This window comes from Penicillium psychrosexuale, assembly GCF_028828465.1.
Source record: "Penicillium psychrosexuale strain IBT 29551 chromosome Unknown utg000006l, whole genome shotgun sequence".
Lineage (NCBI taxonomy): Eukaryota > Fungi > Ascomycota > Eurotiomycetes > Eurotiales > Aspergillaceae > Penicillium > Penicillium psychrosexuale.
In genome coordinates, this window is record NW_026643191.1 from 1,106,781 (window position 1) to 1,132,598 (window position 25,818).

Consider the following 25,818-nt stretch of genomic DNA (forward strand, 5'->3'; position numbering starts at 1 on the left):
AACGGCGATCGGAGCACTTTCGTTTCTCAGCTCTCTCTCTGTTTGGCTTTTTATTCGACTGTATTCAATAAAGCTAAAGGCCAACGGGCTCACACGCCCCTCTCATAGCTTTTGTTCGAAATGTACGTGCCGATCATTCCCGTCTCGTGTCGCGATGCTAACTGGGGTTTAGGTGTAAGTGCAACAACTATAGCTCGGCGAGGGAAAAAAAAAAGGAACAAACGGTCATCTAACATACTGTAGCGAAGATTGATAAGCTCTCTATCCTGGGGTACGTCTCTCAAAGCTTTTGATCCGAGTGCGACCACTGCGGAGAGTAATTACACTCATGCTCATAAAACCACGCTTGTTCTAGAGTCCGCTCCTTCGATAATACGCGCAGCGAAACGATCCAATTCCACACACCTCTCACATTGATTGTCGGATACAATGGCTCAGGAAAAACGGTACGAAATGGCGAAATGGACGACTAGAGTTGCGACCAGCAGGGAACTGACGTGGATCTAGACTATCATCGAGTGTCTCAAATATGCCACAACGGGTGATCTTCCTCCGAACAGCAAAGGCGGTGCTTTCATCCACGACCCGAAACTATGTGGTGAAAAAGAGGTACTGGCCCAGGTGAAGCTGTCATTCAAGGCCACTTCCGGAGCGAAAATGGTTGCCACGCGCAGTCTACAGCTTACGGTCAAGAAAACCACACGACAGCAGAAGACCCTAGAAGGCCAGCTGCTTATGGTCAAAAACGGCGAGCGCACAGCTATTTCATCGCGAGTGGCTGAGCTGGACCAAATCATGCCGCAGTATCTGGGCGTCTCAAAGGCCGTACTGGATTCGGTCATTTTCTGCCATCAGGACGAGAGTCTGTGGCCAATGAGTGAACCGTCTGTGTTGAAAAAGAGGTTTGACGAAATATTTGAGGCTATGAAGTACACCAAGGCCATTGACAACATCAAAGCACTGCGAAAGAAGCAGAACGAGGAGCTTGGCAAATATAAGATTATGGAGCAGCATGCGAAAGAAGACAAAGACAAAGCAGACCGTGCTGAAAAACGATCCATCAAGCTTCAAGAGGAAATCGAGGCCTTGCGCGAAGAGACCCAGCGGATGTCACAAGAGATGCGGCGCGTCGCGGAGCTTGCTGATAAGGCTTGGACGCAATCAGAAAGTTATGCCCAGGTGCTCGGTGCTCTTGAGGGCAAGCGCATCGAAGCTAAAAGTATCCAAACCACCATTGACAACCTCAAGAGACATCTAGTTGAGCTTGATGAGTCCGATGAATGGCTTGAATCTACCCTGGAGCAATTCGAAGTGAAGCAGGTCCAATACCAGCAACAAGAAGAGTCAGAAAAGGAAAGCTATATGGAAATTAAGGAGCAGATTGAGCAGACTCGGCACCGCCTTGGGCTGAAACAAGCTGAGAATGGAAAGTTTGAGAACGACAAGGCCAACTTTGAGCGTCAGTCTCAAAGGCGTCAGAACATGATTAATGAGATTGCTCGTGCCAACAACATCCGTGGTATTGGCGAGAAGATGGATCAGTCTGAAATTGACACCTTCATGCAGAAGATCAAACGCCTCTTAAAAGACCAGAACCAATCTCTGGATCGTGTGAGGCGTGAAGCCCAGAAAGAGCTCCGCGAGGTTCAAGAAAAATTGAATGAGATTGGGCAAACCAAGTCCGCACTCCAAGAGACCAAGCACGCGGCAAAACGACAGATTGCTGCGAATGACAAGGAGGCAACAACCCATCAAAAAAAGCTCAATGAAATCGAGGTTGATGAGGGCTTACAGGCTGCGCTTGAGTCAAAGGTGGAGGATATCACGTCGAACCTTGAGCACGCGAAAGAGCGAGCCAAAACTGCTTCCTGGGATCAAGATATCCAGGATACCAATGCGGAAATTCGGCGCCTTGAGGATGAAAGCTCGAGATTGAATACCGAGCTCATTGAATCAACCAAGAAGGCTGGGGACTTGGCTCGCTTAGACCACCTCAAGAAAGAATTGAAGGACCGCGAACGCAGCCTACAGACGATGAGAGGAGCTCATAGCGATCGCCTCGAGAAGGTCGTTGGTCCCGACTGGAAGCCGGATACATTAGAGCGAGGCTTCCAGCAAGCTCTCGATAGCGAATCAAAGCAGGTGGCCGATGCAGAGCGACAGCGCGACGGCGTGAGCCGAGAATTGGAGCATGTAGAGTTCAAGCTCAAGACTGCCAAGAGGAACCTCAAGCAGCGTCAAAAGGAACTTGATGGATGCGTGAAGGAAATCCACGAAGCAGTCGACGCAGAGCCTTCCGAATACCCTGAAATTGTGAAGGAGCGCCAGGCACAGTATGATCTCGCTCGCAAAGACGCTGATCAATATGCCGGAATGGGAGAGTATCTTACAAAATGTCTTGACGCTGCTAAGCGCACCAAGCTGTGCCGAACATGTCAAAGATCGTTCAAGAACGATGCAGAACTCCAGACCTTCACAAAGAAGTTGGATGCCCTAGTCAAGAAGGCTGGCCTTGATGCCGAAGACGAGACCCTGAAGAGCCTTGAAGAAGATCTCGAAACTGCTCGCGCTGCTAGTGCATCATACGACACCTGGGTCCGCTTGTCAGAGACCGTCATCCCAGAGCTTCAACAAGAGGAGCAAGAATCCGAATCCCAGCGTGACCAACTTCTAGAGAAACTAGAAACCCACGACGGAAAAGTCAGCGAGAAGACAGAAAGCAAGCGTGATGTCGAGGGGCTTTCTAAGACAGTGAGCACTATCGCGCGTTACGATGTGGAGATCAAGACGATCAAATCACAAATTCAAGAGCTTTCTGCAAAGCAGCAAGACCCTTCAACTGCCCGTACCCTGGAAGACATTCAGGAGGAAATTGCCTCCATCAATGAAAAGTCACGAGAGTTGAAAAAGACTCTTACAAAAGTGACAAATGAGAAAGAAAAGACACGGTCAGAGATCAACAAGCTCGAGCTAGAATTCAGAGATGTGAAGAGCAACCTAGACAATGCCAAATTCCAGCTGGAAAAGAAAGCGGACCTGATCGTCCGGATTGAGGAATTCAAGAAACTCAATAATCAGCAGCGGGACGCAATTGAGAAGGCAGATCGAGATATCGAAAGTCTCACGCCAGAATTGCTTCAAGCCCAAGCCCGTTACGATGATATCAGTCAGCGAGCCGACGAGCGTGAACGAGATCTGCAGCACGAGATCAGCCGCTTATCTGAGAACATCAATCAGCTTGACCTTGCCAATGATGACATCAACTCGTACAATCAACGGGGAGGTCCGGGCCAACTTCAACGATGCAAGCAGGAGCTTCAAGAAATCGAAGCTGAAATTGGCAAACTCGAAGCCGATCAAAGCGAGATCACAAGGGAGATTAACAAAATCTCGACCCAACTCAAGGACAGCGAAAACACCAAGCGGCAATACTCCGACAACTTGACATATCGCCAAGCCACTCGATCTCTCAACACAGTTGCTGAAGAAGTTGAGCACTTGGAAGCGCAAAATGCTGAAGTGGACCGAGGCCGTTTCAAGCAAGAGTCAGAACGCTGGACTCGTGAACACAATGCCCTTGCTGCCAAACAGGCGAGCAAGATGGGCGAAATGAAGTCCAAGGACGATCAGTTGATGCAGTTGCTAGCGGACTGGAACACAGATTATAAGGATGCATCTTCAAAATACAAGGAATCCCACATCAAAGTGGAGACCACCAAAGCCGCCGTCGAAGACCTGGCTCGATACGGTGGCGCTCTTGACAAAGCAATCATGCAATACCACGGCCTGAAGATGGCGGAAATCAACGCTATCGCTGGCGAACTGTGGCAGAAAACATATCGCGGAACAGATGTCGACACAATCCTCATCCGGTCTGACAACGAGAACGCCAAGGGCAATCGATCATACAACTACCGCGTCTGTATGGTCAAGTCAGGCGCCGAGATGGACATGCGAGGTCGATGCAGTGCAGGCCAAAAGGTCCTGGCTAGTATCATCATTCGTCTTGCCCTTGCGGAATGTTTCGGTGTCAATTGCGGTCTCATTGCTCTTGATGAGCCCACTACGAACCTAGACCGAGATAATATTCGCTCTCTGGCGGAGTCGCTGCATGACATTATCCGCACTCGTCAACAGCAGGCTAATTTCCAGTTGATTGTCATCACGCACGATGAAGAATTCCTGCGCCACATGAAATGTGGTGACTTTACCGACTATTACTACCGTGTTTCGCGCAACGAGAGACAGAAATCAATCATTGAGCGGCAGTCAATCGCTGAGGTATGTCTTTAACCTGGTACCAGGTAATGCTTCTTGCTAACAATGTTCCAGGTCATGTAGCAATTCTCGCGAATGTATTCTCTTCTTTTAGTCATTGTTCGGACATATTATAGCTTTGCATGGGGTAATCTTTCTCTCAATCTGTTCTAGGCCGTCTTTCATACTTCAGCGTTGATATTGCGAGGTGTTGAATCCACAATTATTGCTATTGCTATTTGATACCTATGCGCCTCCATCTACTTCTGTGTTCACGCAATCTGAATAACAAGGGAATGCGACATGCGCATTAAAAAAATATTCCAAGAAATAGTACACAGTCGTAACGGGAAAAAGATGCTATGCTACAGACAGCCGATTTCTCAAGACGAAGAAACCAGTTGGATGGATCAACCGAATCCAAAGACAACACTAGAACAAAACTGCACTATCTTACACTTGCTTATCCACCTGGCCTCTAGCCTCAGCGAGCATGCGCTCCTGATCTTTCTTCGCCTGCCGGATAGCCTGGACACGTTCGCGATCCGGGCCAGATTTCTTCTTGATCTCCGCCAACTTCTGTGCCAGCGCGATGTCTTCGCTGGTGGCGGGGACTACCTTCGCGCCCGTCATGGCCTGGACACGATCCCAGATTTGTTGGTACGTGCGGTTCTTGATATCCAAAACAGCCGATTGCTCGTTGGCCTCGGGGGCCGGGGCAAGCTCATCGACGACCTTTCTTTCGTTTGCGAGAGCCGCTGCGGCGCTGCCGACCCGTTCGGCGAAGTAAATTGTCAATGCTGCGGGACCTTGCTGGTTGGAGGTTTGTGCCACAGTCATCGGCACGCCTGGGTTGTGATATTTCAGTCGCGGAAGACAGTTACGCCAGAAATGCCGCGCGCCTCCGTGGCCCTGGTCGATCTTGCGTGCATATGTGAGGTGGAGTCGGGTGACGGCTGGGAATTCTTTTGATGCGGAGGTGAGATTGGGGAAGATGGCTGCACCTGTGCCGACTTTGGTTTCGAGCATCTGGAACAGTGAAAGAACGAGTCAGTTGATTGATTGCATATCGGCCAGACTGTGGGAGACACGAGTTCGGCCTCGGAGGTTGCAGGGTCGGAGATCTCGAGGAACGGGGTTTCGGGCTTACTCTCTGTTGACAGAAACAATTTTATATTAGTATATCAATTCCACGTTACTTCGGGAAGCTCAGGTAGGGAGAGCTGAGAGAAGCTATACATACAGTTTGCAGCCTACGAAGCCGCTTGAACAAGTTGACCATGATGAAGGCTGTTCCGCACAGGGACTGGCCCTAATGCGATGAGACGTGTGGGTATAGGGATAAGGCGGGAGTAAAAGACTAATTGGCAAGATACTTGCTCAATAATAGGTAATATAGGTCCGGAATTGCGAGTTTGTTGATCGGGGAAATTTATCGCAGATGCGCTTGTCGGCGAAGAAGTTGCTCCGTGATAGTCACGTGCGACATCAATCTATAGATGGTATTGATCTGGTCACATAGAAGACGTTTAATCGAAACTCACTTTAGAGACAGATAGAAAATGAAAATTAATCTTTTGACTAGATTTATATATATATCCTGCCTCAGATCTCTTAATTATCATCTCTTTTACACACCAATGCAGCATTTTAAACGACATCTGGAGTGTGGAATCCGCCGTAAAATACAATACACTCGTATTACCTGACTCACAAACTGAGCAAACTGAGCAAACAGTTTTATATCTCGCCCCGCGCTTCTTTTGCTCCCCTCCGCTCTTCAAGGGAATTATAGGCCAATTCTGACAATCAGGAAAATGGCCGCCGCAGTTGCATCCGCAGCTGAGCTCGATCCGAGCAACAGCTCAAAGAACACCCTCAAATTGGAAAATGTGGCTATACCCCTCCCTCCCCACCATCCCCGATTTTTATTTACTAACACCCCGCCTGCCAGACCGAAAAGCGAGACACCTTAGTCGCAATCGAAAAGAAGTACCAAGCAGAATGGAAGGAGAACAAGATTTTCGAAGTCGATGCGCCCTCATTCGAGGAATCCCCCCAGGGTGCCATGACCCCCGCCGAGCTCCGTGAGAAGTACCCCAAGTTCTTCGGTACCATGGCCTATCCTTACATGAACGGTACTCTGCACGCCGGACACAGCTTTACTGCTAGTAAGGTCGAGTTCATGGCTGGATTTGCCCGCATGGAGGGCAAGCGATCCCTTTTCCCTCTGGGCTTCCACTGCACCGGTATGCCTATCAAGGCTTGTGCCGATAAGCTTGCCAACGAGGTGAAGAAGTTCGGCCAGGGTTTCGAAGGATACAATGAGGAGGCGGAGGCCGCCGAGGACCTCCTCGCAGCCCCCACACAAGAAGTCAAGACCGAGGCAGGTGAGAAGTTCTCTGGCAAGAAGAGCAAGGCCGCTGCCAAGACCGTGAAGATGAAGTACCAGTTCCAGATCATGCTGGCAATTGGCGTTCCTCTGGAGGAAATTCACAAGTTTGCCGACGCTGCCCACTGGCTCGAACACTTCCCTCCTCTTGCCATCCGTGATCTCGACAGCATCGGTGCCCGCATCGATTGGCGCCGACAGTTCGTCACCACCGACGCTAACCCCTACTACGATGCTTTCGTTCGTTGGCAGATGAACCGCCTGCACGAGCTCGGTAAGATCATGTACGGCAACCGTTACACCATCTACTCGCCTAAGGACGGCCAGCCTTGCATGGACCACGACCGCACCGAGGGTGAGGGTATCGGTCCTCAGGAATACTCTGCGATCAAGCTCCAGGTCAAGGAGTGGTCGCCTAAAATTGCAGAGCTCGTGAAAGGAAAGATCGAGGATGACGCGAAGGTATACTTCGTTCCTGCTACCCTGCGTCCCGAGACCATGTACGGTCAGACTAGCTGCTTCGTCGGCCCAAAGATCAACTACGGTCTCTTCAAGCTCAAGGAGAAGGAGTACATTATCGTTACCAAGCGAGCGGCTTGGAACATGGCCTTCCAGGGTCATTTCTTCAGCGATAAGTTCCCCAAGACCCAAGATGAGCTCCCGCTGGTTCTTGAGGTGCCGGGTTCCGCCTTCGTCGGAACACTAGTCAATGCGCCTCTGTCTTTCCACACCGAGGGTATTCGCATCCTGCCCATGGAAAGTGTTTCGGCAGCCAAGGGTACTGGTGTTGTTACCTCTGTTCCCTCCGACAGCCCTGACGATTACGCCACCCTGGTGGATTTGGCGAAGAAGGCCGAGTACTACGGCATCCAGAAGGAGTGGGCTGAGCTGGAAATATTCCCGCTTATTGACACTCCCACTTACGGCAGCTTGACCGCCCCTGCTCTGGTCAAGGAGCTGAAGATCAACTCCCCCAAGGACGTCACCCAGCTTGCTCAGGCCAAGGACTTGGCCTACATGGAAGGTTTCTACAAGGGTACTATGCTAGTTGGTAAATATAAGGGCGAGCCTGTCAGTGAGGCTAAGGACAAGGTCCGCAAGGACCTCTACGACAGTGGTGATGCCTTCCCCTTCGCCGACCCAATGGGCAAGGTTGTCAGCCGTAGTGGTGATGACTGTGTTGTTGCCTACCTGGGCCAGTGGTTCCTGAACTACGGTGAGAATGATGCCGAGTGGCAGCAGGAGACCCTGAACTACGTTGTCAACAACCTCAACACCTACTCCGCCGAATGCAAAAACGGTTTCGAGAAGAATCTTTCCTGGCTGAACCGCTGGGCATGTGCCAGAACCTATGGTCTTGGATCTAAGCTGCCATGGGATAAGCAGTTCCTGGTTGAGAGTCTGAGTGACAGTACCGTCTATATGGCCTACTACACCATCGCCCACCTCCTTCACGGTGACCGATACGGCAAGACGACCGGCTCCCTGAACGTGACCGCCGAACAGATGACCGATGAGGTCTGGGACTACGTCTTCACAAGAAGGGAGATTAGCGACGAACTCATCTCTAAGAGTGGAATCAGCAAGGAGTCTCTGCAGAAAATGCGCCGTGAATTCGAATACTGGTACCCTCTGGATGTCCGTGTCTCCGGCAAGGACCTGATCCAGAACCACTTGACCTTCTTCCTCTACATCCACATTGCTCTCTTCCCCAAGGAGTACTGGCCCCGTGGTGTCCGTGCTAACGGCCACTTGCTCCTCAACGGCGAGAAAATGAGTAAGAGTACCGGTAACTTCCTAACTCTCAAGGATGCCGTTGACAAGTTCGGCGCCGATGCTACCCGTATTGCATTTGCCGATGCTGGTGACAGCATTGAAGATGCCAACTTTGAGGAGTCTGTTGCCAACAGCAACATCCTGCGTCTCCACACCTTGAAGGAGTGGATCGAGGAGATTGCTAAGGACGAGACTCTGCGCACTGGACCTGCCGATGCTTTCGCTGACAAGCTTTTCAATAACGAACTTAACAGCCTAGTTCGCGAGACCCAAAAGCACTACCAGGAGTAAGTGGACTTTACTGCTTTGCACTCTTGCTTCGCATTCCATTTAATTCATTGACATCGATAGCTAACTCTTTTATCTAGCACCGACTTCAAGCTTGCTCTTAAGTCCGGTCTATATGACTTCACTAGCTCCCGTGACAGCTACCGCGAGGCTTCCACTGCTGCTGGCGTGGGTATGCACCGTGATACCATTATGCGCTACATTGAGCTGCAGGCTCTGATGCTGGCACCCATTACTCCTCACTGGGCTGAGCACATCTGGCTCGAGGTCCTCAAGAAGGTCAGTTTCCTTACCCCACTTTATGCTCAACCTTGATCTAACCCCTTTTAGCCCGAGTCTATTCACTTCGCCCAGTTCCCTGCTGTGCCAGAGCCCTCCCCCGAGCTGACCGCCGCTCAGAACTACGTCCGTGGTACCGCAAGCAACATCATGAGCTCCGAGGGCAACTTCACCAAGAAGCTCTCCAAGGGCAAGAACATTGCCTTCGACCCACGCAAGCCCAAGAAGCTTATCATCTTCGTTGCCAAGAAGTTCCCCAACTGGCAGGAGAAGTACATTGACCTGGTCCGCGATTCTTTCGACGCGCTGAACCTCTCCTTCAACGACAAGGAGCTCAGCGCAAAGGTTGGCAAGTTCGGTGAGATGAAGAAGGCCATGCCCTTCGTTCAGAACCTGAAGCGCCGTCTGGTCAACGCTGGCGAGTCCCCCGCCACTGTCTTCGATCGCAAGCTTCCCTTCGATGAGTTCGTCGTTCTTTCCGAGATGGTGGGTGGTCTGAAGCGCACCTCCGGTTTCAAGGAGATTGAGATCATTGCTGTTGATGAGGGTGGCAAGACTGGTGAGGTTGTTGGTACTGGTGAGAAGCGGGAGGGCTTGGCCGGTGAGAATGCCGTGCCAGGAACTCCTACATTCCAGTTTGTCAACGTCGAATAAACGACATTGCTTTGAAAAATACAATCTCATTTTCCAGTTTCAAAAATCATGCTTGATGACTTCTGCCAAAAGCAAATAAAACATATAGCGTATAGCATTCTCAATATTTCAGTTCTATTCCTTTACATCTAAGCATTCACCACCTCTGATTGCATTGTCCTTCGTTTTTATGCCATACTTTCCCCGTATCTTCCAAGTCTTGATGGTGACATGGAGAATACTTCATGCACTTGACTTTAAAACACTCAGCAATCTATAAATCACAAAACAATCCATCAATTAACCGACCGAGCCAATACATAGGAATAAAGCAAATGACTCACCTGTTAAAGCCTTCCTGCAATATCTCCTCTTCCTGTGAGAAAACCAATCGGAACCACCCAATCTCCCTCGAATGCTCTTCCCCGGGGTGCAAGAAGACACCAGAATCGACGAGCCTCTCTGCAAGAGCAAATTCCCGGTTTCGCGGGGTGAGATAATCGTCACGGGGGAGATATGGTGACACGTCGATGTAGACGAAGAAGCCAGCGTTTCTGATGACCGGATTAGATGAGGATTTGAATAATGTCTTCTCCGAGTTTTGTATACTCACCCGCCCCTGACATAGTTGATTCCCTCCCTGTCGAGAACCGAGGTTGTAAACCGGTAGGCTGAGGCGAGCCTCTGTCTTGCTTTGGCTGTGAAGCTTGCCACGAAAGCTTGGTCTTCTAGAATCGCGGTGCCGATAGTCACCGCTGCTTGTGAAGCACCGTGCAGTCTCCTATATGGAGTTAATTTCGACGTTGTTTAGTTTTCATGGTGCTAGGTCGAGATCTCACAGGATTGTTCTGCAGGCTTGCCGAAGCTGCCGATTTTTGGTCACTAAGAACCCAAGGTGGAGGCCTCCAGAAGCGAAGTCCTATAATGATATCACGTCAAATTGGTTGCCTCTATTGAGATTGTCCGATGCCTACCTTGCTGAAACCATATAACACATGGACCAGGTTTAGATCTATCAATCCCGTAAGATCCAGCGAGAGGATTGACGTAAACGGCACAGCCTCAGGATCACCAGAATCAAATACACATGAAGCGTATACCTCATCACTGATGAGATGGAGGTTGTGCTTATTGCAGAATCGGGCGATAGCCTTGAGTGTCTCAACTGGGTAACAACGACCTGGCGGTATCAAACCAGTTCATTCAATGGATCAAGCGGCATATATAACTCACCGACAGGGTTATGTGGATTGACGAGCAGAACAGCTCGAATGTTCTTGGAGGATTCCTTGAAAGCCAGTTCATATTTTTCCACACAAGCAGGAGAGAATGCCTCTTCCACATTTGTGTCAGCATAAACCATTTTAACGCCAGATTCAACACCGTAGTCGAGCTCAAAGCGGCCGTATATAGGTCTGCTGACGAGGATCCCATCCCCGGATTCTGCGAGACTGTGTCCCAGCATGCTGCCAAGAGAGGTCGGACAGTCTGCCACTAATATGTCCTCGGGATCAATTGGGGCATGTGGTTTGAGGATATTGTTCAAGTGAACTGTTGCAGCAGCTGGTAATCTTACAGCTGTCGGTGCACTTGGGCGGTAGCTGATAGAATCTTGTGTAAAGACGACCTATGTGAGGTTTTTAGCGGGATTCTTTCAGTCAGTGGACACTATGTCGACATGAAGCGAAAATTAGAATACGCACATTTTGGTTGATATATCTGGCTATCTCCGCTCTCATTGGTCTCTGGTTGGAAGTTAGCTCTTGGTTTCCGGCTGTGGGGATATATGTTGTAGATACATTCTCCGCCAGGCCAAATGAGATGAGCCCTGTCGGGTTCTCCATTGGGTCATAGGTCTGAGTTAGACTAAAGCGCCAGGGCTTGGCCAGTTCCCTGGCATTTTCGCTTCCCCGAAAAGATAACATCATGGGATAGACGAGCGTGAATGCTGATTTGTTGAATGTTCGGGAGTGATGTATATTTTAAGACGAGTTAATTGCACAGAAACAAATGTATCAATTACAAAAGAATCTTGTTAGAATAAATAAGCGAGTTGAGATAAAGTCGTCGTATGTTGTCGGAAGGCGAAAGGTTGATCCCCCACCTACGAGCACTACGTACAATATGAGGACCTGTGAAAAGAACCATTCTGCGGGCTATGAATCGTTAACTGGTTAGTTCCATGTGATAATTGATATTTGGCAACTTACAACGTTCTTGGTCATCCCTAAGGTCTTCAAGCATGAACCATTCATGCGGTCTGTATCTTCCCACCCGGGTATAAGACTCAACAACATCCTCTACATCCTCAGTATGTAGATCATGCTCTAGCCCAAACTTCGGTCTTGGGTTGTATTGCATTATGACAATTGTCGCAGTGTTTTCGGGATAAAAAAGCATGATAGCTGAGACCAACACTAAATCGAAGGCATGTATCTAACACATAACTATGGAGATATATGAGGCTATGCACAGACAAAGTGGGTGGCATAACAAGAATATTGTACAAATCTATAAGAGAGGAGAAACGCCGACCCGCTATGCTAAATGGCCTAATGTACACGTCCATATACCCAAATCACAACAACAACAATCAATATCTCGTCCGCGGCTGTTTGCGCTTGTCGATTTTCTTCTTCTCTGCAATAAAGTTCCAACATTCAATCGGACGTCGGCACCCAATATGTTTCCCGTTGGGAGTGAAAACCTCGACCTGCGGATAGGAAGGTTCGTCTTCAGCGTCCCGCTTGCTGCGGATTTGTATACTGAGCTCGATCCAGCCGCAGCCCTCGATCAGAATATCTGCCGACATCACACGATACGGCAACGAAGGCACAGGGATCCCCCTGTCCTTTACAGCTTTGGCTAGCGAGGTGGGAAGATTCGAGGTGGTGGTATCCCACTTTAAGTCGAATATACCCGCCGAGGCAATTGTGCTGCCAGTTCCTTCTTTCATAATGACAGTTCCTCGGTAGGGGATTTCTTCGGCTTGCGTATCAATTGCTTTCTGTGTGTTGGTGATATGAGACTCGAGAGGCAGGAAACTGGCCGACATGACAGTATCTTGAGGGTTCACAGCGGTAATGCGGATAAGACCACCACCAAGCAGAAGAGACTGGCCGGGTTTAATGGTCGAACGTTCAGGCTTGATCCGCTTCGTCATGATCAAATCACGTTTGTGTTCATCCTGAACGAAGTCCTCCAACAGACCACGCTCTAGGCCGGGCAAATCGATGACCTCGCCCTTTCCACGACCGAATGGAATGCGGATAGGCGAGACTGTAGTGCCTGGAAGAGAAGACACGACTGGGAGCACAGGATAGAGATCCTCGCGGGGTGCAGGGGGCAGAAGGCTGTCGGGGTTAAGGAAGGTGGGAATCTCATTTTCCTCACGGCGTTGAACCCACTCTTCGATTTTCTCCACATTCCTGGAATCCTTGGGGAAACACGCTTCAATGAAGCTGCTCTTTCCCACGTTTGCCTTGCCAACGACCCAAATGCCGCCACCATGCTCTCGAATCTCTTCCTTGACCTCCTTAGTCCACCACCCACGATGCGCGCTAATCATGTGCACGTTGCCTAAACGGGCCTCCTTCCCCGATCTTCCCAAAGCTGCGCGGAGCTCTGTGCGAATATAATCCATCTTCGAGTCTACCTGCTCTTTCGTTGCCGCCAAAAGGTCCGAGCGCGTAATTATAAATGAGAGTGATGGAAGTCTTCTTCCGCGTTCGTATTTCTCGTTTGTAGATCGTCGGTTCCGCGAACGTTGCTCCTGCAGCATTAAAGCCCAATGAATCCGTGGAACGAGAGACATTGGGAAATCTGCAGCATCGATGATATGGTAGACACGGTTGTGTCGATACGGTGATTCTTCGAGGTAGTTTCGTATAGACAAAATAGTCGGCTTGGGCGAAGAGACTGCCTTGTTGTGGTGTATCAAGTCGTGGCAACGATCACAGACTTCGGTGATTCGACCCGGAGACCCAAGAAAGTTATTCTCAGGATTGACAGCTTCATCCGGAAAAGCTCCATCTTTTTTTTTTAAGTCAGCAAAATGGCGGCCTTAAGCAATTGTCTAGATGTCCTACCTTGAATAGGCTTGGGTGGCACTGCATCCTCGATGGCATCGCTCTGCTGTGCGCTTAAGCTACCTCCCTCAGTGGATATAGCCTCATTTGGTTGTTTATTTTTGTATTCAATTGCTTCCTTTCTCACGGCGAGTAGTTTCCGAATCTGCTTTCGTGATGTACCATAGTATCCTGGCTCGTTTGCCTCAACTGTTTGGGAGAATGCGCCACATCCTGGGCAGCACAAAGGCAGGGAATCGGCTAGGGTGCCAGCCTGAGGCTCAGCCAGGGGCTGTTCTCGCTGAAGGCGAGTTGTTGAAAAGCATCGGCATTGCCTGCGGAGGTCCGCAAGGCCTTTGGATTGTGGCGCAGCGCGTGAGAAGGGATTTTGAGCATGAGATCGAGGAATGCTATTTGGGAGCAGACGCAGCAGATTCAATCTCGGGTTTCTGAACACTGCGCCTCGAGAGCAGAGTGACATGATGGCGTGCGAAACTGCGGAGTAGTTGCGGAGCTTTTTTCTTTGGAGACAGTTATCTATCGATAGCGCACATGGTAAGTTCGGGCCGCCGTACAAGTAGGCGCAACAAGTTATTTTACGGATTATTATACTGGTGGCAGTAAATGAATTTGCATTGAACACTCCTGTCGGAGACTAAAATTATTGGCACAGAAGGCGCTAAAACACAGATGCGCCAGATAATCCCTGAAAGGAGCAGTAAAAGAACGCCGTCGTGAAACATGGACAAATTTGGTTTGCTAGAAGATCAAGCGCGCGCCTTTCCCTTTCCCTTGCCAGATTCCTCCATCTCGTCATCGGAGTCACTCATGAACTCGTCATCCTCATCGAAACCAATGAACTTCCTTGGTGCAGCCTTCTGAGGCACAGACGACCTAGCAACAGAATTGGATGATTCTCCATTTTCTTCGCTCTCTTCGTCCTCGCTGGACGAGGCATCCTCCTCACTGCCCTCGGAGCTGGCGCTGGTGCTGGATCCACCGAGGAGTGCGTCGCGAAGATTATCTGTCCATTGGCCATCCTTGACAGCCCGTAGAACTGCTTCCCGAGTCTTCTCACTCATTTCCTCCCTGTCTTCCATCCACTGTCCATCCAACTTCTGCCTGCCGCTGCCGTTCTTCAACTCGTCTTGGCGCTTTTCAGCCATCTCCACCACGGACTGCCATCGGCGTTGACGCTCCTCTTTTTCTTTCTTGTCCATCTCTGGCTTGACAGCGAGATATTCTGCTAGTGCCTTTGCCTCGTTGACAGTGCGCAACCGGCGGCCATCGAGATTGCGACTGGATCCATTGTTATCGCCTTGATTGCGCTTGCGCTTGCTGGACATGCGGCCACCAGCGGCACGCAGTTGAGAGCCGAAACCACCTTTACCACCGTGGATGGGGGCAGTCAGGCGTAGCGGAAGGAGTGTAGAGGTAAAGACGCCATCACGGGTCGGGAGAAAAGATCGGATACACTCGGAGGTGGCCGTGAGATGTTTGTTATTTGTTGTGGTAAGGGCGAGAGACTGAAGAGAGAGTGATAAGGGGAGATATGAAGCGATCTTGGCGGCCAGGTCTGATGTGCTCGCCGTCGATGGCAAAGTGAACGAAAGTGTCGCCGGCAGCGACAGTCCCGGAAAGGACGACAACAGAACGTTGACAGTTGAGGAAGCCATATTGTGTGTCAGAAACACTTCACGATATAATAGTAAGAGCGTGCGACTGGAGAGTTTTGTAGGAAGAAAGTATAGTTGTATTAGAAGATGGACGATGTTGCGATAAGATCGAGATGGCCGCAGCCATGATGACTAATCGAATTCTTAGTCAGCTATCATGGTACCTCTCACGTGATGGTATATCACCTCCAAGGTTGTATCATGTGACCTGAACCACAAGCTGATTAGGGTCATAACCCTACACCCAATTCGGACCGACGCACTTTTCTCATAGCGAAGCTCCACTCTTCATCCATCATTTAAATCAACCATTATTTTCGGGCGTTGTCAAAGCGATTCCCCGACTTGCAACAGGAACTCGCGACAATGTACGTATCCTCGTTCTTACGATTCTTCCCGACACATTCACTAACAATGGCGCAGGCTTATCCCCAAGGACGACCGCAAGAAGATCCACGAGTACCTCTTCCGTGGTATGTAACGAGAACCTTCGTCGACGTTCCCGCGACACTGCGACATTGCGCTCGAGTCATGTGCGGATTCACTAACCCAAGCTATAGAGGGAGTGCTCGTGGCCAAGAAGGACTTCAACCTTCCCAAGCACGGTGACATTGACACCAAGAACCTCTATGTCATCAAGGCCCTCCAGTCCCTGGACTCCCGCGGCTTTGTGAAGACCCAGTTCTCGTGGCAGTACTACTACTACACCCTCACCCCCGAGGTATGACTCATCCACATCTAAAACGCCCACATGTCCGAATACTAATCGAATAACAGGGTCTGGACTACCTCCGTGAGTGGCTCCACCTCCCCGCCGAGGTTGTCCCCGCCACCCACATCAAGCAGCAGCGTTCCCACGCTCCCCCCCGCGGCATGATGGGCGGTGAGGAGCAGCGCGGTGAGCGTCGTGGTCCCCGTGCTCCCCGTGAGGGCGGTTACCGCCGTCGCGAGGAGGGTGGAAAGGAGGGCGGTGCCCCCGGCGAGTTCGCTCCCTCTTTCCGCGGTGGCTTCGGCCGTGGCCGTGGTGCTGCTCCCCAGGAGTAAATGCTGAGAGGCATTGGTGTCCTGTCAACCACTTCTCGGTCAATCTAGAGTCTTGATGGTGTACCCGAATTCGGCTGCCGGACTAGAGGTTTCTCGAAACGGGCCTTACACTCGGTGCACCTAGATCTCGGTCCAGCTTCACTGGGACTTGGGGATACAGGAAACAAAATAAAAGAAGAAATTCATGTTTCCACTGGTTTCATTATGTAGATCCATGTGGATTGATGTAGATTGTCAATAGTTACTCATTGCTAAATTTATGACATGAGTGACATTGGTCTGTTAGTGAACTTAGTGTAGGTCTTCGAGCTCTCTTGACTAGTCGATCTATTGCATTCCTGGAGAACGCATTCACTCTAAGTACGTCACACTGATTGAGCAACGACGGAGTAGATAATTTCGAGGCTAATCTCAGTGTAATATGCATTAATATACCTGATGTATTTAAACGTTCTGAACTATATACAAGGCGTTTCTGTTCGGTTAAAGTGAGCTCCCGCCTTACAAGAATCTCTTCCGGTCATAACGCACTACAGCCTGCAAAATGACAGATGCTCCAGTAGCGCAATCATCGGCAGTAGAGAACTCCTCGGGGTGATGACTGAGACCATCCTTGCATGGAATAAAAATCATGCTCGTTGGGACACGCTTGGAAGTGAAGACACTGTCATGGCCAGCACCACTCATAATGGTCCGAACAAGTGACTTTGTATCCGCAACGGAACCATCTGCGACAACAGCCTGAGCTGACTGCTCCACACACTCAATGCAGTCTTCATGGAACTTGATAGCAGGTGAGTCGAAGTCTAGAGTCCACTCAACGCGACAAGGTTTCCCAATACCAGCACCCTCAGCGGCGGCAATAGCGTCGAAATCAGCGCGCAGCTCCTTCTCGACTTCGGCAACTAGCTCTGTCTCAGGCCCACGGATATCCAAGCTAAAGCTCACCTCTCCAGGAACTGTGTTCACACTGCCGGGCTTCGCTTCGACAATGCCGACACTGGCTAGACAACCCTTCGAAGCTGCCACTTCCCGTGCGCGCACCATCATCCGGGCGAATGCATAGAGGGCGTCTGCTCGATGTTCAAAGGCAGTGGTTCCTGTGTGTGTATCTCGCCCGATGACGTTGAGACGGAACCATTTGTAGGCCTGCACAGCTGTCACAACTCCGACTCGTTGGTTTGCCGACACCAAGTATGGGCCTTGCTCAATGTGCACTTCGAAATGGGCGGCCATCGGCGTCGACTTGTACGAGCACGGGACATCACCCAAGTAACCAATCTTCTGCAGGGCGCTCTTCATAGTCTCTGGTGCTGATGCCGCTGTTGGCAGCGATGCCACAGTTGGGACTTCTTTGAGATTATGCGCTTGCGCCAATGGGATGCACTCGGCCCATACACCACTCGAGATCATGCTGATCGGGAATCGGGCGCCCTCCTCGCTGGACACGGTCAGTGATGATCATTTTCCAGGTTGAACGTGGGATCTTACTTGGTCCAGTCGACAACCCCGACTCCGCCCTCCGTTTCTAGACCCATGTCGTTCATAGTCTTGATGACTTCGATACCTGACAACACACCCAAAATACCATCGTACCGCCCACCGGTCGGTTGTGTATCGAGGTGGCTCCCAATGAATGTGGCAGGTACATCCGCTCTCCGACCAGGACGAACAGCAAAGATATTACCCATCTCGTCCACGGTGACGTTGCACTTGAGATCTTTCATAGTCTGGATGAACCAATCACGGACGTGCTTGTCATCTTCTGAAATCGCCAGGCGCTGCATGCCGGTATCTGTAGGTCCACTATCAAGTCGCCGAGGCTTTTGTTAGCGGTTATTCTCCAGTCACCTCGGAAAAGATGGTTGTATCTTACTCTCCCCATCTGATCCCAGATCCCCATTGACACGAATGATGAAGATCATTGGCCAGGCGCTCCTTGTTGGCCCTGAGCGCAGAGACCTGAGTCTCGGAGAGCTCTGTTGTCAACATAGCTTGTATACGTGATGAAGAAAGCGTTCGAGCAGGGTTCAAAAAGAGAGGCTTAACAAGTTGAAGATACTTTCTTGGGGGATTTCGTAAAAACAGAGAATGCGCCATGCGTACTATCGCTTTATAAAGGAAAGCTGGAGGGTCTGGAGTACTTTGTATGGTCATTGATAAGAAGTGGAGTTGGGCGGACAAAAGTCCGCAGTCCCGCGATAGTCCCCGGTTTACTTCAACCCCCGCAACACCGGGTTTCAGCTTAGACTTGGAAGTGCTCTGCTCTCATGGTCAATCAATTAACATACCATGAGATGTATTGGTTATGACTGAGCTCATGCTCTCGTCTATACCGAGGTCAAGTCGGTGGACGAAGACCATGTCAGCATAAGGCCAACATGAATATGATAGTTTGCCCTGAAGCTTATGCCTGCAATAAATTCCTGCAATGCATGTAAATCCGTTTTCTTGGGTTGTAAACAAAGAGAAAAGGATTAGAGCGTACAAAAAATGTCGGCGTAGTGGGCACAAAACCCAGTCTCGCTCGTTTGCTCATGCTTGCTGTCTCCATTCGCTCCTTTTCCCTTTCTCTTCTCTCCCACAATTATTTCCACTTCTAATTCATCAGTCATCAACCAAGTTTCATCGAGAGCCGGGCTGGATCCTCATATGCTGACTATCAGTTGGGCATTCTCGAGGCCAAGTCCATTGTGAGATGAGACGCAATATTGGCATGTTCTACAACACATGCTGCCATTTTATCATCAGAAGAATCGAAGAATTACTACATGATAAGTGTCATGGATTTCTCGAAGACAGTGACTCTAATTGATGTTTTCTAGAGCTGTACTCTATCACGCATCGTCCGTCGTTTTGTGAGCCTATACATCTGCGAGATTTGTCAACAAGCTCTCACTCTCGTGGAGTAAAAGCGAGGCCATTTGAAACAATGGTGGCGGAAGAAATACTGAAAGCTGGGGTCTTTCAGGTCATGACACAGCTAGGATGTCTCCATGCGCCACTTGCACACTTGGGCTCAGAATTATCTTCGCTGTCACTTACTGACTAAAGTTACCTCCGGGCATATCACATCTCAACGTGGAAATAGTCTGATAATATTGTACAGGACCTGGGTTTAATGCTCCAATACTTCAAGATGGTTTGAGTTCCTTTACTTATCCTGGTCTTTCGAACTCGGCCAAGTATCCAAGTTTTGGTCACTTGGCCCAGTTCTGATATCCAGGTTTTTTCAGTAGGTTTTGGTGGACTTCAAGGTCGGTGCAAAGCCTCATGGATGTTTTCAAGTTCATCACACCATGATTAGAAAAAGACCAAGATCAAAACGTCTATCATGTCATAAAATGAGCGGGTGAGCTTCGTGCTCTTTTCATGCGCAAGATATGGCCTGCTCAAGACATAACAGAATACATACAGTTAAAGTAGAAGCTCTTATAGCATTAGATCTATTTTTTATGCTCGTTGATGAACTGATTATAAAAGAACCATTCACCAAACTTCTATCCCCCGTAGACTTCTTCGTATTGTTTTACAATATTTTTCTGAACGATTACCATACTGTTTTGATAAGAGAGGGTTAAAAAAAAACATGAGACAAATAAGAATGAGAAGAAGAAAAAAAAGTAAACGAACCCAGCTTCGTGGGTGCGAAATTCACGGAGCGACTTGCGGTCCAGGGGGTTCGAACCCATGATATAACCTCGAGGGTAGTCTAGAGCAGGTATGGCTCATGGTCGAGTTACCAACTAGGCCACTGAGTTTCGCATGAATACTATACACTGACTTTGGTACTTAACCAATCCCAATCACGTGATAGTCGGCCATAGTAACAAATACTGCCAATATCTCGAGCTTTCAAACAAGACATATTTAATAGATCTCTTCCATAGTCTTTACCTGTAGCTCGTAGCTCTGCTTTTTCTAGTTACGATCAAATAAAGACCAAAAAATCAATGAAAATGGTAAAGGAAGACGTTGAAATTGCATTTATTAAAGAAAACGCACGGACCAGAGTTCCGACGGAGCCTCATAACTCTATCCCAAACAATAAGAAATGTCAAGAATGGGATATGGACCCTCTAGGCCCCAAACAACTTATCTCCTAATCAAGAAGCCCTGCTGATAGCGAGATAGGGGGTTTCTCCAGTTATTCAAGGAGACCCAGAGGGTCCACGGCATCCCACACAAAATCATCAGCCTCTGTCTCCTCTTGCATACTCTGAGAAGATGGGCTGGCCTCCTCTTTGGCCCGCATGGTCACGGGCACTAGGTGAGGGAGACTTAGCGGGCGTGCATCTGAAGGAAGGCGAAACAGTAGGCGAGGGTGAGGGCGAGAGCGAGCATGCCGCGGTAGGAGAGTCTGTATATATAGATAGTGTGACGTGGCAGGTCTTGTAAGAGAGAAGTGTGCATTCAATACAAAATGACTTAGATGGAGAGAAAGAAGAAGCAAGTTGAAAAGTGGGGAGCTTCCTGTTTATATAGCTATCCCTTTGCAAACATTGCAAACATCAAACATCTTAGCTGTGTAGCAAACAATCTATCTAACAAACAGCAGATAGTCGCCGATCCGTAGAGTCATAGAATAGACAATCATGCAGACGGTAACAGATAGCACATTAGCCTCTTTCCGGTCATTGGCATCTAATCAGCACTACGACAGATCCTCTTTCACTTCTCACGACTGCAATAATCTTGTGTAGAATTATGCGGAACGTTGGGAAATGCTTATTTTGGGGGGCGATATCCTAAGAATTCCGGGGTTTAGTTGACATCGATGAGTGGTGACATTCCCAGAGAGTGGACTGGATTTGAAGAGAAAGGAGGAGAAGAGGAGAAATTTATTTGTGGACGGGGAAACATGCAGGAGAATAGACGAGGATAAAAGGCGAGGATCTATCTAAACAAACCATTTCGCGTCGTATCACAGCTTTATGTTATGGTTCTCTTCTATCCCCTCTTAATAAAAATGTTAGCGCGTCATATCAATAATAAATGGTTATTGTCCGTGGGGAAGAGCAATACCAAGCCAGTGTATGAAAAGACTACCATATTGTTGTTTTATACCGTAGAAACTACTACAGGGAGAGAAAAAAAAGGATTAAAAAAAGTGGACGAACGGTTTGAACCCAGAGCCGTGAGTGCGTAATTCTCGACAGTGTTCTAAACCAGGCAGTTGACCTAGAGGGTAGTCTGGAGCAGTACTGCTCGATAGAGTTACTAACTAGGCCACTGGGTGTCCTTACTCCTAATATACTAACTTTGATACTTAACCAATGGATGCTTATTAGTTTCTTATATATACTCCATCTAATCTATAATACTAAGCTAGTATTTATTAAAAGACTACCTACCACATTATCATTTTATACTTTAAGAACTACTATAGGGGGAGAGAAAAAAAAAGGATTAAAAAAAGCGGACAGAATGGTTTGAACCCAGAGCCGTGAGTGCGTAATTCTCGACAGTGTTCTAAACCAGGCAGTTGACCTAGAGGGTAGTCTAGAGCAGTACTGCTCGATAGAGTTACCAACTAGGCCACCGGGTGTCCTTACTCCTACTATACTAACTTTGATACTTAACCAACGGATTCTTATTGGTTTTTCATACTCCATCCAATTACCATTCTCGCCTTCCACTATGTACCTCACGTACCTGCTCAGACGATGCGTTATGCTTCTCCTGATCACTTTGTAAACAAAAACAGAACATATCTTGCTATATGTACCCTATATGGTTTAGGGTATATTGCTCATGTGGATAGGATATACTGCCTAGTAAAGAACAAAGAACACTTGATATCAAGACTCACTGATATTGACAACCTGATAGCTCCTCTTCACAGCCACTATTGCTTTTCATTCTGTGGGGGTGTTAGATTTGTTCCGTTGCCTACATAACTCCTGTTACGTGCCAGGTCTTGCAAAGAGAGAGGAGCGCATCCAATACAAAATAACTAAGATGGAGAAAGAAAGAAGAAGCAAGTTGCAAATCGGAAGCAGCCAGTTGATATCGCTGACGCTTTGCAAAAGTTGGTAACCTCGAACGTCTTGCTTAGCTATCTAGCAAACAATCTATGTGATGCAAACTAATAAACATGCAAACAGTAAGCGAGCAAGCAAACATGAAGCATGATAGCAATCTATCGTAGATTAGGTGACCTCTGAATAGCTTCATCTGTCTTGTAAACCACCTAGGAATATGGAGATATCTGCATTTTTATGGGTGAAAAGCTTCATTCTTGGAGACTAGAATTAACTAACTAGTTAGTTAATTATAGGGATTTCGAAGCCCTCGGATGGGCAATGTCACTTTCGCAGGCGAGGTGACAGCAGGCGAGGGCGCTGCAAATGGCGAGATTAGGCAGAGACTGCTCTTCTCGATAGCCGAAGAGTCGGCAGGTTCAGCTACCTCATTCTTCTGGGTAGCCGCGGCAGCATCTGCCTCTTTAGATCGTTAGCGTCTGCCCAGTATCATATATACCATAAACATACTTATCTTCTTCGCCTTCTTTTGCCTATAGCGGCGATGATTACGCTTCCGCTTTGGGAGAAGCGTAGGGTCACGTACTCCCTGCACAAGCGAAGGCTAGTTCAACCAAAATGTTAATTCAGATCATACCATGCGTAGCTATGATGGGACAAGCAGAAGACCTCGACGGGTTGAGACCAGAGTAGATATAAGTACTTACGACATCAATGCCATAGTCTCGTAGATATCGGCGGAAGCTTGGATTCCGCTTTTTCTTATTCTTTGGGGTTTCCCCCGGAAAAGAGGGTCTTCCATTGTGATGGTTATGGCTGTTTTGAAAGGTAGATGGGATGAGATGCGAAAAGAGAAGAGGAGAGGAAGAGAAATGTTTTACGCGCGGGGAGTTGGAAAAGCTGAGCACCTTCCTCGTTGACTGAGACCCACTCTCTGTTTGACTGGGGAGGTCTCTCCCCTTACCAATAAACCTGTTTGTAGCAACTGACGAAATCTGTCTCACGCGGATATCTTCCAGCTATCGCTTCAAGTACGAGTATCTTTTGTCTAAACTTTATAAAAGTCCAAAGTATAAGTTTTCCTTTGGGATTGGGTGCTGTATTTCCTATGAGGGCTTTATACGTGTGAAGATGGACTTATCACAAGGCCACCCCGAAAAGCCAAGAGTCACCGAAGATAACCAGCATTTGGACACAGAGAATTGGTAAACTGTCCTTGTCAAAAAGTATGAGTTTTGATTTAAACGTATAAATTGAGGCTATACTAGATATGGAAAGCCATGGTTCTAGGAGATATGTCATGGTATTTGAATACAACCCCTGGGAGAAAATTATCAAAGCCAGAAACAATTCTGAGTAAGGAATAATTCTACCATCAGAAGCACCTTGTAGTCGATGCCTATCATTTCTCGGGATGATCGTATGTTTGGGTAGCATCTTATGCTCGGGCAGAAGGTCTTCAGAAACGACGTTTGTAATAGACAGTTCATAGGGAATTACGACAATAACAATGGTACTCATATTGGCATCCATTCTTTGTCTTCCACCCTCACTGACATATGAGTGCATTGTTCGCCGGATTGGCGTGTAATCTGGATATGTTCGGAAAAGCATTATTGCCTTTTGGCTTCTGCGAAAAATAACTGTGTTGCTGAGGAGCAAATCATCAAAATCTTAATGTTTGGAGACGAAAATGACCAAGGATGTAAACTCCAAAAGCTGTTCGTGGGTCCTATTGTCGATCACAAGGCGGTTATGAAACGCCTGCATTGTGAAATTAGCACCGACAACTGAACACTAGCAAGAGACCGGTAGATTAAATTGGAAATCAAACCTCGCTCGAGCGTATTGGAGACCATATAGAGGTATGACCCACCGACTATAATCGAAACGAGCCTGTATCGTCTGTTAGCCAGAGCTGCTGGCGGAAGATATGATATTCCCCGAGGTCAAAGAGGGTGGCGGCGATGAAGCGATAACAGAGAATTGTGTAGGAGGAAGTAAAGGATAGATGGAAGATTCAAGCAGGCCAGGCAGTAATTCGTCATGGAGACAACAGAGAAATCAGTTGCCAAAAGTAGAACTTTAGAAGGGAGCGGTGTTGGTTAAGTATCAAAGTCAGTGTAGTAGGAGCAAGGACACCCAGTGGCCTAGTTGGTAACTCTATCGAGCAGTACTGCTCTAGACTACCTTCTAGGTCAACTGCCTGGTTTAGAACACTGTCGAGAATTACGCACTCACGGCTCTGGGTTCAAACCACTCGTCCACTTTTTTTATCCTTTTTACCTCCGCTAGTTCAAATCCCCTTTTCTATACTTAGAGCATAAAGTAGTGTTTATTCTGACCAAACAGCGAGCTTGAATGATACGATGCTTTATTCACTTTGACACCAGGATAGAAAACATGCTATATGCTTGAACAGAAAGCTATTTTTATAGTAAGTCAGAGAGATGAACAAAGATATGGTAGAATTTATAAAATGCAGACAATCTTTCTATACATTAGTCTCCTCGATCGTGGTGGGCGCGTTGTTGCTTTTCTAGTGTGAGGATGACCAGAAAACAAATGTAGACGCCAGCAAATTCAGCAACACAGGCTGTTTGCACATCTCACGTAGAAAAATTCTCGTCTTTTCTCACTCCCTTCTGACTTCCCTCCCACTCTCATCCCCATTTTCATTATTTCACCAAATCTAACCCTAAAGATGGCTGCAAGCATTATGCAAAACCGCAAGAAGACTGACACAGTTACTGAAGATACTGTTATGAGTGACGAAGTCAAAAACGGCGAGAATGGAGCCCAGGAACACCAGTGAAGAAGAAGAAGAAGAAGAAGAAGAAGAAGAAGAAGAAGAAGAAGAAGAAGAAGAAGAAGAAGAAGAAGAAGAAGAAGAAGAAGAAGAAGAATAAGTTGTAGGCATATCATAACCGACGAAGGATGCAGGGATATAAGGACCAGCTTCAAAAGCATCACTATCTCCACGAGGCGGGTGTTGAGGCTGTCATTACTCCATCTCTCATCGCAATCATGTTGGAGGCTTAGACTGACAATATTCAGGTGCATGATACCCTCCTTCGCCTCCCTCGTCTGATCCTACCCTCCCCCGAAGGGCCAAACAGTCATTCCGGCGACTAGGCCATGAGAAGGCCAAGGGTATTCACCGAGACATGATATCGAACCTATACAACAGCAGATAGAAGCTGCAGCCGAAGCCGTCAATGCGGCTAGTGGGCAAGACCCAGAGCCCCAGCCGCAAGCGCCTCTCCCCTTCCCCAGAAAGTCTTGGGTGAATATTTTGCCAGATGATGAAGACGAGTGAGTGCGTGAAGGGGATATTGAGGTTTGTTTGGACCTGACTTCCCCCTTTCGGGCTCCCCCTTCGGGACAAAACCTTGGTTTGAGTAGCGGCGGAGCCATCACGC

At 48.4% G+C, this 25,818-nt stretch overlaps 9 protein-coding genes across 9 annotated transcripts; 3 read left to right on the plus strand and 6 right to left on the minus strand.

The window, feature by feature from the left end:
* Nucleotides 1-120: 120 nt before the first annotated feature.
* N7518_010260 (MRX complex DNA-binding subunit) lies at nt 121-4,341 on the plus strand (the record flags this gene model as incomplete). The annotated part of the gene is made up of 3 exons (XM_057191186.1): nt 121-174; nt 508-4,281; nt 4,333-4,341. The coding sequence occupies 3 exons, from the start codon at nt 121-123 to the stop codon at nt 4,339-4,341; spliced, it is 3,837 nt and encodes a 1,278-aa protein (XP_057037322.1).
* A 369-nt stretch (nt 4,342-4,710) lies between these two features.
* N7518_010261 (mitochondrial 54S ribosomal protein mL61) lies at nt 4,711-5,286 on the minus strand (the record flags this gene model as incomplete). Its single annotated transcript, XM_057191187.1, has 1 exon — nt 4,711-5,286. One exon carries the CDS (start codon nt 5,284-5,286, stop codon nt 4,711-4,713), a length of 576 nt encoding a protein of 191 aa, XP_057037323.1.
* A 788-nt stretch (nt 5,287-6,074) lies between these two features.
* N7518_010262 (leucine--tRNA ligase CDC60) lies at nt 6,075-9,646 on the plus strand (the record flags this gene model as incomplete). The annotated part of the gene is made up of 4 exons (XM_057191188.1): nt 6,075-6,149; nt 6,212-8,712; nt 8,794-8,992; nt 9,044-9,646. 4 exons carry the CDS (start codon nt 6,075-6,077, stop codon nt 9,644-9,646), a joined length of 3,378 nt encoding a protein of 1,125 aa, XP_057037324.1.
* Nucleotides 9,647-9,965: 319 nt separating this feature from the next.
* N7518_010263 (pyridoxal phosphate-dependent aminotransferase) lies at nt 9,966-11,553 on the minus strand (the record flags this gene model as incomplete). The annotated part of the gene is made up of 6 exons (XM_057191189.1): nt 9,966-10,179; nt 10,239-10,406; nt 10,465-10,544; nt 10,600-10,805; nt 10,859-11,252; nt 11,329-11,553. 6 exons carry the CDS (start codon nt 11,551-11,553, stop codon nt 9,966-9,968), a joined length of 1,287 nt encoding a protein of 428 aa, XP_057037325.1.
* Nucleotides 11,554-12,218: 665 nt separating this feature from the next.
* Nucleotides 12,219-14,173, minus strand: N7518_010264 (uncharacterized protein; the record flags this gene model as incomplete). The annotated part of the gene is made up of 2 exons (XM_057191190.1): nt 12,219-13,657; nt 13,714-14,173. 2 exons carry the CDS (start codon nt 14,171-14,173, stop codon nt 12,219-12,221), a joined length of 1,899 nt encoding a protein of 632 aa, XP_057037326.1.
* A 286-nt stretch (nt 14,174-14,459) lies between these two features.
* Nucleotides 14,460-15,368, minus strand: N7518_010265 (telomere maintenance SDE2 family protein; the record flags this gene model as incomplete). Its single annotated transcript, XM_057191191.1, has 1 exon — nt 14,460-15,368. The coding sequence occupies one exon, from the start codon at nt 15,366-15,368 to the stop codon at nt 14,460-14,462; it is 909 nt and encodes a 302-aa protein (XP_057037327.1).
* Nucleotides 15,369-15,525: 157 nt separating this feature from the next.
* Nucleotides 15,526-16,412, plus strand: N7518_010266 (40S ribosomal protein eS10; the record flags this gene model as incomplete). Its single annotated transcript, XM_057191192.1, has 5 exons — nt 15,526-15,528; nt 15,702-15,736; nt 15,792-15,841; nt 15,929-16,089; nt 16,146-16,412. The coding sequence occupies 5 exons, from the start codon at nt 15,526-15,528 to the stop codon at nt 16,410-16,412; spliced, it is 516 nt and encodes a 171-aa protein (XP_057037328.1).
* A 501-nt stretch (nt 16,413-16,913) lies between these two features.
* Nucleotides 16,914-18,512, minus strand: N7518_010267 (M20 family metallo-hydrolase; the record flags this gene model as incomplete). The annotated part of the gene is made up of 3 exons (XM_057191193.1): nt 16,914-17,853; nt 17,904-18,218; nt 18,289-18,512. The coding sequence occupies 3 exons, from the start codon at nt 18,510-18,512 to the stop codon at nt 16,914-16,916; spliced, it is 1,479 nt and encodes a 492-aa protein (XP_057037329.1).
* A 4,170-nt stretch (nt 18,513-22,682) lies between these two features.
* Nucleotides 22,683-23,036, minus strand: N7518_010268 (uncharacterized protein; the record flags this gene model as incomplete). The annotated part of the gene is made up of 3 exons (XM_057191194.1): nt 22,683-22,858; nt 22,907-22,985; nt 23,034-23,036. 3 exons carry the CDS (start codon nt 23,034-23,036, stop codon nt 22,683-22,685), a joined length of 258 nt encoding a protein of 85 aa, XP_057037330.1.
* Nucleotides 23,037-25,818: the final 2,782 nt, after the last annotated feature.